This window comes from Mustelus asterias, chromosome 12, assembly GCF_964213995.1.
Source record: "Mustelus asterias chromosome 12, sMusAst1.hap1.1, whole genome shotgun sequence".
Classification (NCBI taxonomy): Eukaryota; Metazoa; Chordata; class Chondrichthyes; order Carcharhiniformes; family Triakidae; genus Mustelus; species Mustelus asterias.
Genome location: NC_135812.1, coordinates 57,879,721 through 57,895,626, shown reverse-complemented (window position 1 = coordinate 57,895,626; position 15,906 = coordinate 57,879,721). Strand labels below are relative to the sequence as shown.

General features: G+C 48.9%; 1 protein-coding gene across 2 annotated transcripts in view; it reads left to right on the top strand.

Moving 5' to 3' along the window:
• Positions 1–15,144, top strand: part of cdr2l (cerebellar degeneration-related protein 2-like) — a 44,765-nt gene extending 29,621 nt beyond the window's left edge. For both annotated transcript variants that reach the window (XM_078225279.1, XM_078225278.1), the window contains exons 3-5: positions 4,906–5,054; positions 7,378–7,542; positions 11,713–15,144. In XM_078225279.1, coding sequence (XP_078081405.1) covers positions 4,906–5,054; positions 7,378–7,542; positions 11,713–12,592 — 1,194 coding nt within the window. In that variant the 3' untranslated portion in view covers positions 12,593–15,144. The remainder of the gene's footprint in view (positions 1–4,905; positions 5,055–7,377; positions 7,543–11,712) is intronic.
• Positions 15,145–15,906: the final 762 nt, after the last annotated feature.

Sequence of the window (15,906 nt, the reverse complement as noted above, 5' to 3'; positions counted from 1 at the left end):
TTGCTTCCTGTGAGATCTTGCTGTGCATGATTTGGCTGCTACCTTTCCTGTATTACAACAGTGACCACAGTTCAACTGTGTAGAGCTTTTGGACATCTTGAGGTTGTTAAAGGCACTATATAAATGCAAGCCTCTCCTTTCCTGATAGTTATCATCCTCATTAATATTTAAAATTTAACCACTTTTCTTCAGCATGTGGATTTTCTCAGTTCTTTCCTGTCACTCATCCTTTTCACACTTTCTCTGTACACTCGCACCGGTTGTGAATCCTCTAAATCTGCTCTCACACTACATTGTGAGGTGTCAATGTGCTTTATACATGATTGTTTGACCTTCCAGTGTGCTGGTGTTTTCCTGTCCCTGTGTTGTCCACTCTAGTGCCAGGTAGACTGAGATAAACATTTATTGTTTGACTACACTTCCTTGCTGACCTGGAATGCTTTCCACATGCGGCCTGTCTGGCTGGGTGGATAACTGATTGAAATAATATTTTTATATCTTTACAGCCCTCCCTATCTTAATTTTGTCACCTTTCTTTTGTGTCTGTATCCACCAATCATTAATTTAGATGATAAAGACCAGGGTTCCAAAGGTTGACTTTCTGAAACTGTTCACAGCTACTCCTCCCTCCAGCCCAACAGACACTCCACCCTGCGTCCAACTTGGGCTCAACTCAGCCCCTCCCCCAGTCTCACACTACCCCCCTTCACCATGGCCTCCACTCAATCGCTCCCTCAATCTCCTGCACCCCCTCCTGACAATTGGTCTTCACTCAGTCTCTCCCTGAGTCTCTGCTGGGTTTAAATCCGCCCCCCCCCCCCCCCCCCCACCCCAACCATCCCCTGACTCCCAGACTGACTGACTCCTATTTTTCAAATCTACTTCTTCCTCAGCCCCATTTGGTCATTTGGATATTAAACAGGAATTATCCCTTGTGAATTTCTGTCCAATGTTTCATTGCATTCTGAGCTCTATCTGGGGGAGAGCTACAACATGTAAAAGTCCTCAAAGAGGATTTCCTTTCTCAATCCATACTGCCGGCTTCTTATCGAGTTACTGCTGCACGGACACCCCCCATCCCCGCCCAGCCCTTCCAAAAGCCTACCCCTGTTGTGACAGGCCTGTAACAACTAGGGTTGCCAACTGTGGTTAAATGTATTCCTGGAGGTGTCAGACCATAACCTGCCCCACGCTGTAACCAGTCGGCCAACACAATCAAGCCTCATGATCTACTGCCTTCCTGCATCGATTGGAGAAGGTCGGTTTAGCTCAATTGGCCGGACAGCTAGTTTGTGATGCAGAGCACTCCAACGGTGTGGGTTCATTCCCGTACTGGCTGAGGTTACTTCTCAACCTTGCCCGAGGTATGGTGACCCTCGGGTTAAGTCACCACCAGTCAGCTCTCTTCCTCAAAGGGCAGAGCTACGGTCATCTGGGACCATGGCGCCTTTACCTTATACCAATTGGAAAGTCAAAATACCCATTGGATAATTCTTGACTCTCAGCCAAACAGATTTTTATATCTGATAAAGAGAAATGTTTGCACATGTTTTTAAGACAATGTTTTTTGGTTTTTCTCCAGGGCTGCACACAGCAGTGTCCTGGAGATAGATCCTCAATTTCAGGAGAGCCAAGGCCAATCCTAGATGGTGGACTACCCCAGAAACTACTTGCTTCCCTCTGCCTCTGGGCTGTGTATTAATATTCCATATAATCACATGCAAATCTCTCCTTGTTTTAATTAATTCTTGGGGTGTGGGTGTTGCTGGCAAAGCCACCGTTTGTTTTCATCCCTAGAAGGTGTTGGGGATTGACCTAGAATCAAAATGATTACAGCAGAGAAGGAAGCCATTCTGCCCTTCATCTCTGTGCTGGTTCTCTGGAAGAGTTACTGAGTCCCACTCCCCTGTCTTTCCCGAGAATGCTGCAATCTTTCCCTTCAGATTATTATCTTTCTTTTTGAAAGCCTCGATTGAAATTGCCTCCACCGCATTCTGAAGCAGCATCTTCCAGATCTGAACCCATTGCGATGTAAGATAAAGTTTTTCCTTATGTCATCATTGTGTCCTGGTTCTCAGTCCTTCTGGTAATGGAAGCTGCTCAGTCCTGACCCCTCATGATTTTGGACACTGCTTTCAAATCTCCGCTCACCCTTTTCTTTAAAAAGGGAACAGTCCCAGCTTCTCCAATCTATCCACATCACTGAAGCCCTTCTCTGTGGGCTTCAGTGATGTAGCCCAATCCATCACGCAAACCAGCTTCCCATCCATTAACTCTGTCTATACTTCCCGCTGCCTCGCCAAAGCAGCCAGCATAATTAAGAACCCCATGCACCCTGGACATACTCTCTTCCACCTTCTTCCGTCAGGAAAAAGATACAGAAGCCTGAGGTCACGTACCAACCAACTCAAGAACAGCTTCTGTAAATCCTTTCGACTCCCTCTCCCGTCATTCAGAGAGTATGGTGTCAGAAACAGACACACTGCTGCAATCAAGGCTGAGCCAGTGTTTTAGAAATGTTCATCAGAATTTCCTTGCTTTTGTACTCACTGCCTCTCTTTCTAAATCCCAGGATTCGATGTACCTTACTCACCATTTTCACAAACTGCACCAACACTGTCAATCATTTTTCTCCATTCACATCCCGGTCGCTCTGCTCCCCTTTACAATTTTATCCTTTTTCATATTTCCTACCAAAATGTATCATTTCACACTTCACTGCATTAACTCTCAGTGTAGAGGGAGCTTTACTCTGTATCTAACCCCATGCTGTACCTGTCCTGGGAGTGTTTGATGGGGACAGTGCAGAGGGAGCTTTATTCTGTATCTAATGCTGGAGCACAGGGAGAGAGTGTGATGACACTGGGAGAGAGTGTGAGCGCAGTGGGAATGCTGCAGTCATAGCTCAGTGCCAGCTGGCTGTCTCCCTGCAGCATGCTGCCAGAATCCTGGTCTCTGCGGGTTCTCTAACTCCATTGTTAACAACAAATCAAGGGTCTGTCTTACAGTTCAAGTAATGATATTCTGTCGTCAGAAGCTTTCTGTACACATTTTCCCTTCAGGAGCCCTCTTTTATAGATGCACCATAGAAAGCATTCTTTCTGGTTGTATCACAGCTTGGTATGGCTCCTGCTCTGCCCAAGACCGCAAGAAGCTACAAAAGGTCATGAATGTAGTCCAATCCATCACACAAACCAGCTTCCCAGCCATTGACTCTGTCTACACTTCCCGCTGCCTCGGCAATGCAGGCAGCATAATTAAGGACCCCAAGCACCCGGACATTCTCTCTTCCACCTTCTTCCTTTGGGAAAAAGATACAAAAGTCTGAGGTCACGTACCACCCGACTCAAGAACAGCTTCTTCCCAGCTGCCGTCAGACTTTTGAATGGACCTACCTCATATTAAGTTGATCTTTCTCTAAATTCTAGCTATGACTATAACACTACATTCCGCATTCTCTCATTTCCTTCTCTACGAACAGTATGCTTTGAATGTATAGCACGCAAGAAACAATACTTTTCACTGTATGTTAATACATGTGGCAATAATAAATCAAATCTCTCTCCCTCTCTCTCCCCTCCCCCCCGTCTCCTCACCCCCAATCCCACCTCTCTTCCCTTCCCTCTCTCTCTAGCCCCCTTGTTCCCCCCTCTTTCACTCCCTCCTCTCTCGCTCCCCCCGCTCTCCCCCTCTCTTTCCCAGGCCATGCCCTCGGTTTTGACACTAACCACTTAAAGCTTTATGAATGAACAAAGTTGCTCAGCATTCCCCACCCTCTCAGTCAGGAAGAGTCATCCCATGGTGAGGTGCAATTGTGCCTTCAAAGCCCGGTCAGGAATGTTATCAAGTTGTAAGGAAGTGGATCCATGATTCAGTCCAGCTGTCTCCACATGGATGGACCCTGAGACCTTTCTGCTGTGTGTGAGCGTGTGGGTGTGAGAGAGCATGTGTGATCATGGTTCACCATCACCACGTTGACCTGATGAAGATCCAAGGGGTCACTGCAGATTTCATGGTGCCCATTTATTCTCTCTCTCTCTACCCCCCCCCCCCCCACCCCCCCCAAAGCTCTTTCTCAGCATTTTGTCATTGTGCAGTCAAAGCCAGCTCAGCAATGTCACCTCAGCCACAGGCAGACTCTGTTTCAGCTCGACCTCCAATATACAAAACCTTTTCTAAATCACTTATTGGATTCTAGCCAGAGCAGTGTGTCCCGTTCTGAAACCACGCTTTAGGATGTCCAGGTAGATTTATTCGAATTGAACTGGAGATAAGAGACTTCAGTTCCGTGGACAGACTGGAGAGAGGACACAGATTTACAGCATGAAGGTGAAAGCTCTCGAGAGGAGATGTGATTTTTTACACAGCGAGTTGTGATCTGGAATGCGTTGCCCGAAAGGCTGGTGGAAACAGATTCTCATTTCAGAAAGAGAAATTGGATAAATACTAGAAGGGAATAACTTACAGAATTCTGAGTAAAAGGTGGGATTAAATGGATACCTTTTTGAAAGAACGGGCACGGGTGTTGTGGGCTGAATGGCCTCTTTCTGTGCTGTGTGACTATGATTCACGAGACTGGATGTTCTACATGTGAGTGCAGCCAGTGAGGAATGTGGTACCTAACCAAGGGAACATTTGTCTCGGGAGACACATTGGGACAACATCTGTGATAATGTATGAAATGTAAAGGGGGACAACTGGACGAGGGGCTTTGAGTCAATCAGTCACTGGCCAGTGCTGACTCAGACTGGTACATACTGCCAGTTAGAGGGGTAAAATCAGCCAGGTTTCCTGCTCCTGGTTACAGTCAGACCCCACTGGGATCAACATAGAAACACCAATACACCATTCGGCCCCACCAGCCAGTTCTGCCATTCAGTTTAGGTTTGTATCCTTTTCTCCCAGTACCTCAGCAAACAGCTGGAAATGTTACGTCAGATGAATGAGCAGCATGCCAAGGTGTACGAGCAGCTGGATGTGACGGCGCGCGACCTGGAACTCCACAACCAGAGACTGGTCCTAGACAGCAAGACGTCACAGCAGAAGATCGAGCGGTGAGTGTCCCAGGGCAGTGCCAGCCCACTTCCTCTCGGGCACTGGGCCATGCCTGACCAACCAGCAGGCATCTCACCTGTCTGGGACTGGCACTGAACTTGGCTCCCTCCAGGTCCCATCAATAAATATTCTCTTGGCAAGAACTGTGCCCGCTACAGACAGGGTTTCGATCCGAGTCAGTAGCAGAGGGCAATATCAACTAAATGGAACAATTTCAGAGGGGATACAAGAACAGAGAGACTATGGAGTATATGATTAGGGGCGGCATAGTGGCACAGTGGTTAGCACTGCTGCCCCACAGCACCAGGGACCGAAGTTCGATTCCGGCCTTGGGTCACTGTCTATGTGGAGTTTGCACATTCTCCCCGTGTCTGCGTGGGTTTCCTCCGGCTGCTCCGGTTTCCTCCCACAATCCAAAGATGCGCAGGTTAGGTTGATTGGCCATGCTAAATTCCCCTTAGTGTCAGGGGGACTAACAGGGTATGTGGGGTTACGGGGATAGGGCCTGAATGGGATTGTTGTTGGTGCAGGCTCGATGGGCCAAATGGCCTCCTTCTGCACTGTAAGGATTCTATGATCTGTAATGGAGTCAGGACAAATCATAGAATCCTTACAGTGCAAAAGGAGGCCATTCGGTCCATTGAGTCTGCACCGATTCTCCAACAGAGCATCCCACTCTTGCCCCATTCTCGTAACCCCACATATTTACCTCACTAATCACCCTAACCTACGCATCTCGGGACACTAAGGGGCAATTTAGTATGGCCAATCCATCTAACCCACACATCTTTGGACTGTGGGAGGAAACCGGAGCACCCAGAGGAAACCCACGCAGACACGGGGAGAACGTGCAGACTCCACACAAACAGTGACCCAAGGCCGGGAGTCGAACCCAGGTCACTGGCGCTGTGAGGAGTATTCGACAAAGTAAATATGGGTTCTGGAATAGGAATAGAAAAGCAAGCAAATTGTGCTGAGTCTTTGCGAGTCACAGGTTAGGCCTCAGCTGGAGGATGTGCTAGGCTCTGGGCTCCACACCTGAGGAAGGACGTCAGTGACTTGGTGAGAGTGCAGAGAAGATTGACAAGAATACCATCAGGGGAAAGAATTCAATTATTGAGGAGAGACGGGGATTGTTCCCTTTGAGCAGAGACAGTTATGGGGAGATATAATAAAACATTCAGAAATAGGAAAGGTTTTAACAGATTAAGGTGAAACAGTTTCCGGGGGCAGCAGGATCAGTAACCTGAGGACACAGATTTACAGTGATTGACAATAGACATTGAGTGGAATAATTTCTACACAGAGTTGATAAGATCTGGAATGCCCAACCAGAGAGTGTGGTGGATGCAGATTCACTGGGTATTTCCGAAGGGGTTGGATCAATACTGGAGGGGAAATAATTGTAGAGCCATGGAGAAGTGAGCATAGTAATGGCACTAATTGGATAACTTTAAAAGAGCCAACAGACTTGATGGACTGAATGGCTTCTTTCCTTGCTGCAAGATGCTAGGATTCTATGGGGACAGTGCAGAGGGAGCTTTACTCTGTATCTAACCCCGTGCTGTACCTATCCTGGGAGTGTTTGATGGGGACAGTGTAGAGGGAGCTTTACTCTGTATCTAACCCCGTGCTGTACCTGTCCTGGGAGTGTTTGATGGGGACAGTGTAGAGGGAGCTTTACTCTGTATCTAACCCCGTGCTGTACCTGTCCTGGGAGTGTTTGATGGGGACAGTGTAAAGGGAGCTTTACTCTGTATCTAACCCCGTGCTGTACCTGTCCTGGGAGTGTTTGATGGGGACAGTGTAGAGGGAGCTTTACTCTGTATCTAACCCCGTGCTGTACCTGTCCTGGGAGTGTTTGATGGGGACAGTGTAGAGGGAGCTTTACTCTGAATCTAACCCCATGCTGTACCTGTCCTGGGAGTGTTTGATGGGGACAGTGTAGAGGGAGCTTTACTCTGTATCTAACCCCGTGCTGTACCTGTCCTGGGAGTGTTTGATGGGGACAGTGTAAAGGGAGCTTTACTCTGAATCTAACCCCATGCTGTACCTGTCCTGGGAGTGTTTGATGGGGACAGTGTAAAGGGAGCTTTACTCTGTATCTAACCCCATGCTGTACCTGTCCTGGGAGTGTTTGATGGGGACAGTGTAAAGGGAGCTTTACTCTGAATCTAACCCCATGCTGTACCTGTCCTGGGAGTGTTTGATGGGGACAGTGTAGAGGGAGCTTTACTCTGTATCTAACCCCACGCTGTACCTGTCCTGGGAGCGTTTGGATTGGCTGAGTAACTGCAATGCCTCCTCTGTGATTGGCTGCAGATTGACAGAAACCATTGAAGGGTTGCAGAGTCAGGTGGACGTGCTTCAAAGCCAGGTGCAGGAAATGAGGAACATGGATCAGCTACGAGTCCGCAGGGATAAGAGGGAACGCCGGAAAACTATCCACACCTTTCCCTGCCTGAAGGAACTGTGTGCCAAGCCCAGGTAACTCTGTGCAAAGGTAGTGGCTGCGACTGACATTCAAATCAGCAGGGCGGGGAGCTGGGCAGCGTGGGGAGCTGGGCAGAGCACAGCGGGGCGGGGAGCTGGGCAGCGCGGGGAGCTGGGAAGTGGGGTGGGGAGCTGGGCAGTGCGGGAAGTGGGGTGTGGAGCTGGACAGCGCAGGGGAGTGGGGTGGGGAGCTGGGCAGCACGGGGAGCGGGGCAGTGTGGAGTCGATACTGAATTGGGATTTGCACTATCGGATTAGGAGGAAGGGAGTCAGCCATGTCTCGTGCTGCTGATTGCGATCCCGCTCCCAGGCTGCAAGTGAATGATTGCTGGGTAATGATTGGATGAGGCTTGAATCTGATTGGGGTCAATTAGCCCAGTGAGAGCAGCTGTCCAAGCTCACAGGAGAGGGAACAGTGGTTTGGAGTTAGGGTGAGTGAGTGCTGATAGAGGGTGAAGGCAAGAATGACCAGGGATTGTGTTTATCTGGGCGATGACACAAGATGTGTAATGGAGGGTCTGGAAGCAGCATGAAGAACCCTCGGATCGGGAAGAAGTTTGGGAAGATTGAGGTGGAGGATGGTCTCGGGACTCTGTTTGTGATGAGGATTTCCAGCAATGGTTTATTAAACTCAGGGTCATTGCTGTGGCAATCAGTCATGTGACACTCACTGTCTAATGGCTGAATCCAATCAGTTCTGGCTAACCCTGCACAGTTCATCAGAACAGAGTCAACCCGGGCAGATGGATGGGTTCACTCTTCACTGGTTGTGTGAAGTTTAAACCTGGCCTGTGAGCCCCCTATTGGAACAGAGTAATCCGTTACTGGCCAGAGGTTCCCTCGGGATCCATGGGTCCCTCTTCACTGAGCTAGGGGGTGGAGGCTGGAAACAACGAGAGGACAGGTTGAAGGTACTGAGTGAGTGTAAGGGGATGGCTGAGGTAATGAGTGAGTGTGAGGAGTGACGGAGGTACTGAGTGAGTGTGAGGAGATGATCGAGGTACTGAGTGAGTGAGGGGGTGCCTGAAGTGCTTGTTATGTAAAAATGATTGGACTTGGGTATAGGGGAAAATAGAAGGACCTGCATTAATATAGCGCCTTTCACAACCACCAGACATCTGAAGCACTTTACAGCCAGTGAAGTAATTTTTTATTTCTTTATTACATCATGGGATGTGGGCATCGCTGGCAAGGCCAGCATTTATTACCCACTAGAACTAAGTGGCAGTAAAGAGTCAACCACATTCCTGTGGCTCTGGAGTCGCATGCAGGCCAGACCGGGTAAGGACAGCAGATTTCCTTCCCTAAAGGACATTAGTGAACCAGATGGGTTTTTTCTACAATCGACAATAGTTTCATGGTCAACAGTAGATTCTTAATTCCAGATGTTTTTTATTGAATTCAAATTCCCACCATCTGCCATGGCAGGATTCGAACCCGGGTCCCCAGAACGTTACCCTGCTCTCTGGATTACTAGTCCAGTGACAATAGCACTGCACCACTGCCTTCCCCACATGTAGTGTATGAAACGTGGTAGTTCACACACAGCCAGCTCTCCCACACACCACTGTGAACACAACCAGATAACCTGTTTTTGTGATGTTGGTTAAGAGATAATGAAAGGAATAACTCTCAAAATAATGCCATGGGATCTTCTCTGTCCACCTGAGAAGGTAGACAGAGCCTCGGTTTAACATCTCCTTGGGAACTGCACTGGAGTTTGATGTTAGTGCTGGAGTGGCAGAACCCTGAGACATAGACAGGAAAATCCATGGAGATCCAGAAAATGACAGAGACTTGAATGAATATTTGTGTCTATCCTCACAGTAAAAGACATAAATTGCATTCCAGAAATAGATGGTGACCTAGTAACTAAGAAGAGCGTGGAGTGTGGTTTACTTGGATTTCAAAAAGGCGCTCGATATTGTGCCACACAAAAGGTTAATGTACAAGTTGGGCGATTTATATTCGCATGGATTCACATACATGAAGTGGAGAATAGGGTCATTTTCAGGTTGTCAAGTGGAGTCAGTGCTGGGGCCTCAATTACCTAGTCAGAATCTGGGGTCTAGTCGAAGGAACAGAGTAATATATCTATGTTTGCTGATGATACAAAGCTAAGTGGGAATGTAAGCTGTGAGGAGGACACAGAGGCAGAAAAGTGATAACAGGAAAAGTGACTGGGAGTCAAATGTGAGGTTGTTAGTAAGAACAGAAAAGCAGAATACTTTTTAAAAGATGTGAAACTTTAAATGTTGATGTTCAGACGGATTTGGGTTGTCACAAATCCGGCTGATGTTTTCTGCGAGGGTGTCCCCACTTGGAAACACCGATTCATGGCGGCTTATAGTTTTGTCTCCAAGAACGGTGTAAGGGGACACGTGCAAGACCCATTGAGAACAGTAACCATCCCAGTATAACATTTAATAAAGACTATTTATTACAATACAGAAAAGACACATATACACAAACAGGACGATAATGATCTAAGTAGGAATTACCCTTCTGATCCAAAGTACATTTATGAGATCTGAACTCTTTCAGGACTTCCCTCTTCCCAAAAACATCCAATCCAAGAGATCTATAAGTAAAGGCCAGCTTATAGTTACTACACTGTATATGATTGAGTAGTTATTCTGGGGAATGTCTCTTGGTTCAGTGAAGATATGGGTTTTAACTGCCTCCATGAAGGTTTTTGTACTCTTGTTTCTGCTAACCAGCACCGGCCAGCTGCTGGCTGGACTCTGTGCCTCAGGCTGCTAGATGGATACTGCCTACTGCTTCCACGAAGAGGTTGTCAAATATAACACTGATTCCCTTCGAAGATACTTTTGGTATATTTGGCTGTCTGTCCCCTCAGCTTCTGTTAGTTCTAAAGTTTATTTATTAGTCACAAGTAGGCTTACATTAATACTGCAATGAAGTTACTGTGAAAATCCCCTAGTCGCCAAACTCTGGCACTTGTTCAGGTACACTGAGAGAGGATTTAGCATGGCCAGTGCACCTAACCAGCATTTTCAGACTGTGGGAGGAAACCGGAGCACCCAGAGGAAACCCACGCAGACACATGGAGAACGTGCAGACTCCGCACAGACTATGTCCCAAGCCGGGAATCGAACCCTAAGTCCCTGGCGCTAATCACTGTGCATTACCATGTGTATGTCTTCCCTGAATGGTACCATCATCTCTCAATGTATTTGTTTTGCGCTCTCTACAGCTGCTAATCTCATTGGGATTCCCATCCTGTGAAATTCCTTTTGAAATGTTGGTGGCCTCTAACCTGCTGGCACATTCATGCCAGGGTATAACACATACCAGGAACACAAAAACATTAGCATGCAGCTACAGAAAGAAATTAGGAAGGCAGATGGCATCTTGCCCTTTATTTATTGCAAGGGGACTGGAGTACAAGAATAAAGAAGTCTGGCCACAATGGTACAGGACTTTGTGAGACCGCATCGGGAATACCGTATGCAGTTTTGGTCTCCATAATTAAGGAAGAATATAGTTGCGTTGGAGGCAATACAGCAAAGGTTCACCAAATTGGTCCCTGTGGTGAGAGGCTGTGCGAATTGTCTCTGTATTCTCTGAAGTTTAGAAGAATGAGAGGTGATCTCATTGAAATACATAAGTTTCAGAAGGTACTTGACAGGGTAGCCACACAGAGAGGCTGCTCCCCTTGATTGGGGAATCTAGAACAAGGGGGGCATAACCTCTGGATAAGAGGCTGGTCATTTAGGATTGCGATGAGGAGAAATGTCTTCACTCAAAGAGTTGAGAAGCTCGGGAATTCTCTACCTGAGTGGGTTGTAGAAGCTCAATTGATGAATGGATTCAAGGCTGGGATCATTGGGTTTTTGGACACTCCATTTCGGGATAGAGAAAGTGGATTTGAGGTAAAGAAATCAGCCATATCGAGTGGTGGAGCTGGCTGAATGCTGACGGTGCTCCCATTTCCTGTGGTCTTACTAACTATTCTGTGCTGTGCTGAAATTTTATAACACAGGTTATGAGTGTACCCAGAAACTCTCCAAAGACACCTGAATTTGAAGAGGATTATGGGGTGGGGGTGGAGGGGAAGTAAAGCTGATCTCTCTGGCACAATGGGCTGAATGGCCTCCTGCTGTAATTCTATTCCTCTGCTGTCTTTTCTTTCTGGTACAGGTACAGTTCTCAGGATGATACGTTCCCGGGGAATGGGACCCTCGCTGAGCCCGAGCAGAAGCGCCTGGAGAAGGAGAATGAGCGGCTGCGGTTAATGGCGAATGCACTCAGACTGCAGATCAGCCAGGAGAAGCAGCACAAGGAGGCGGCCGAGCGGGAGTGTGCAGCTGTGCTGAGCGAGTACTCAGAGCTGGAGAGGCGGCTGTGCCAGATGGAGAGCTACAAGCTGCGGGTGCGGGAGCTGGAGGCTGAGTTGCGGGAGCTGCAGCAGATGAAGCAGGTGAAGAAGTATCTGATCAGCGGGGAGGACAACCTGTCGGAGGCCCTGCTTGAGCCACTCAACAATGCCCCAGAGTCGGACGATGGGGCCCCGGCTGGCACCAGCCCACCCTCTGCCAGCTCGGGCCAGGCCCGCGTGCGCAAGAGCTGCAGTGACACGGCTCTCAGTGCCATCATCACACGAGATGATGTCAGCCGGCATGAGGGCAACTACACGCTGCACGCCAACAACGTACGCAAGAGGGGCATGTCTATCCTGCGGGAGGTGGATGAACAGTACCACGCACTGCTGGAGAAGTACGAAGAGCTGCTGGGAAAGTGCCGGCGGCACGAGGAGGGCCTACGCCACGCGTCTGTGCAAACGTCACGGCCTGTCTCCCGTGACAGCTCCTGCCGTGACTTCCTGCTCGAGTGTCTGGAGGCAGAGGTGAAGGCCCCAGAGAAAAGCTTGAGCCTGAGCCAGCAGGTGGAGGCAGCGGACAAGAGGCTGGGCCACTCCCAACCAGAGTATAAGGCGCTCTTCAAAGAAATCTTCTCCCGCATTCAGAAGACCAAGGCTGACATCAGTGCCAGCAAGTCCAAGAGCAAGGCCTCCAAATGACCCATCAACAGAGGAACAGGACGGTTGTCTGTGAGCCATCACAGGCTCCATCTTGGATCCACCTGTGCCAACCAATAGGAGACACTCTTATGGGATTCTCTCTCTGTGCCAATCAGAATGCAGCTCTTTGACAGTAATGTCCCACACGGGCCTGTTTTCAGACCCCTTACGCACATACCGATTGTGACAGGATGGAGCAGTTCCCCGGCCACCCTACGCAGGTCACATACAATGTATTATGTTTCTTTTTAAAGATGTTCAGTATTCTCCAATAGAGGGTGACACACGCCATCTTGTCTGATCGCCATGGCAATGTCACACCAATCTGTGGCCAAGACCTGAATCACAGACTGTTTCCTGAATATTCTCTGATCCAGTGTTACTCCAGGACTGAGCCTAATCTGCTGCTTATTATCCAGTTATGGGAACTTTAAGTTGCCACTACTCTTCACAATGCACTGTCTGAGGCAGTTTCCACATTTTTTTCTTGTCAAGTTTGGTATAAACAACACTTAGGAGACAGCTTCTGGCAAACAACCGATATCTTCACAAGGCTGTAGGGTTCTGCGTACTGTAGATGTAGTGTGACTATCACCTGGTCTCAGATATGGGGTTAGTATTTCTGACAAGCTGGCCAGCTGACAAAACTTCCCTCTGAGAGCACTGCCACTCAGTGCTGCCCACTGTACTCTCGCTCTCTCACTGAATGTCCACTTGGCTTCGGGGTAGCAGGGGGGCGTTGGTGCATTTACAGGTGTTCTTGTTTGACCTGGTTGACTTTAATGATCAGACCAGGTCTCTCTGGGTCTGCTAGGCTGACTGTTGATGGGGTTGGTGAGGGAGGAGGGGGGGGGGGGGGGGGGGGGGGGGGCTGCTAGGGGACACTATGCAATAATATCATTGCTTTCACGATTATAGTTGTGTGTCTGGTGTGGGAGGGAGCGGCAGTAATGTGATTTTGACCTGGTTCCTGCCCTCTGTGATGCATGAGGATTTGGTCTGGCGTCTGGTGTCTCTGCATTCACCTCCTGCTGGTGTCTAATTGGGTTTCATGGCTTCCTGTCACTCTGCAGTTTCTCCCCCTCTCCCCTGAAGCTGCTGAACTCCAGCCTCACCTAGTGGGTGAGCCCAGACACTGAGGCTGTTGAGGAGAGAGGAAAATGCGGCAAGGAGCTGCTCCTGATCCCTTTCCTGTACTGCCTCCTCCCCATCTACATTGAAAAGTCAGTTACCCCAGCTCCGGGACTGATTTGGTTCCATTTGCAGGATGTTTGTGGTGCTGGCTCTTCACTCAATGTGCAATACCTTGCTGTTCTCAGTATTATTCGCAGTTTACAGTGTCTTACTCTAGACACTGTTGTGCAATTTGAGGAGATGCCTCCTCAGGCCTTTACTGAAAATGGAGCCCAGCTTAACCAGGCCTTCCCTCCAGGACTGTCCCCTCGGGGAGTTACTCACGTGTTGGGCTGGAGTCAGGTGTGTGTTTTGAGGCTTTAGCCACACGGGTAAATGAGGGTTTGGGGAGAGGAGGCAAATCAATGTAGATGGGGAGAAGGCAGCACAGGAAAGGGATCAGGAGCAGATCCGTGCCACATTTTCCCCTCTCCTCAACAGCCTCAGTGTCTGGGCTCACCCACTGGGTGAAGCTGGGGTTCTTGAGGCTTTGATCTCTTGAGAGTGGGAGTGTACACACTGAGAAACCTGTTACCCCGGAGGTGGGGGGGTACCCCTAAGGGGAAGAGGGGGGGGGTGGTCCTGTTATCCCTGAGGGTGGGGAGGGTGTCCCGTTACCCCTAGGTGGGGGTGTTCCATTATCCCTAAGGGAAGGAGGGGGGGTGGTCCCATTACCCCTTTGGGGGGGGGGCTGTGTCCCATTACCCTACTGTGTTGAATTTTCCCGTGATCACCTATGTTTTACTCCTGAAGAAACATCTTTCCGGCAGGAGTGTTGGGACCGGGTGATCCCATTCCCTGGGCTGATTCTCCCTCAGTTCGAACGGCACAAATCTCAGAAAGCAATCTCCAGCCTCAGTCGCTGATTCTCGGAGCTCCGGAAGACCCGAGGAGATTGTGATTGACATCAGGCCCATGTCAACCATTGTCACAGCCAATCAGATCAAAGCACATCCAGTGAAGCCCCAATGGCCAAATTGTGTGTTATAAAACCGGGTGGATAGGGACCCCCAGGGTTCATTCTCTGATGCGTTCTGAGCTGTGCAGTTTCTGCTGTGTGGCAGTAGGGGCTGTAAGATTAGACAGAGTGTGGAGGTGAAGCACACCATAGTTGAATAGCACTGTCTAAAATTGTCATTCAGTGGGATATGAAACCCAATCTGATCAAGAGTCTACACAACGGTGACAATTAGGATGTTTCGGCGTGTGAGCGACCCCTCACACTGTTACTGATCTCTCTGTATCACACGGACCCGGAGACTATCACACGTTACAGATAAGTGCCAAAATTGTTTATCTTTTGTTTAAAAGTATAATTTCAAAATAAGTACTAAATCTCTAGTTCCTAATTCTGACATTAAAAGGTGATGTTGCTGTTATTACTCAGTGTGCTGTGACTGGTTTATTCCTGGCTCAGAATCTCAGTATTGAACAGAGAGATACTACACCCTCACAGACGTTCAATCCACAGGGAACAGCCATCCCTTTCCTCCTTCTCCAAATCTCATTCTTTCAGTCAGCTATTTGAATTTGGGATGAATCACAGCCTCACTCGAACCTGACTCAGCAGCGTCACTAATTCGACAACATTTTTACCTCGATTGTGTGCAGAAGTTCAAACACTCCAAGACTAGGGCAGCATAGTGGCTCAGTGGTTAGCACTGCTGCCTCACAGTGCCAGGGACCCGGGTTCGATTCCTGGCTTGGGTCACTGTCTATGTGGAGTTTGCAAGTTCTCCTCGTGTCTGCGTGGGTTTCCTCTGGATGCTCCAGTTTCTTCCCACAGGCCGAAGATTTGCAGGTTAGGTGGATTACCGTGCTAAATTGCCCCTTAGTGTCAGGAGATTAACGGGGTTGCGGGAATAGGGCCTGGGTGGGATTGTGGTCGGTACAGACTCAATGGGCTGAATGGCCTCCTGCACTGTCGGGATTCTATGATTCGTCTTCCTTCCATTACACATAAACAGTACACTGTCCTGGACAGAAGCAGCAGCAATAATCAGTATTGATGTCTCCCTTGGAGAGAGGCAGGAGCAGGATGGCTGGGGGAGAGAGGGGCAGGATGGCTGGGGGGGAGAGGGGCAGGATGGCTGTGGGGGAGAGGGGCAGGATGGCTGGGGGGGAGAGGGCAGGAAGGAAAT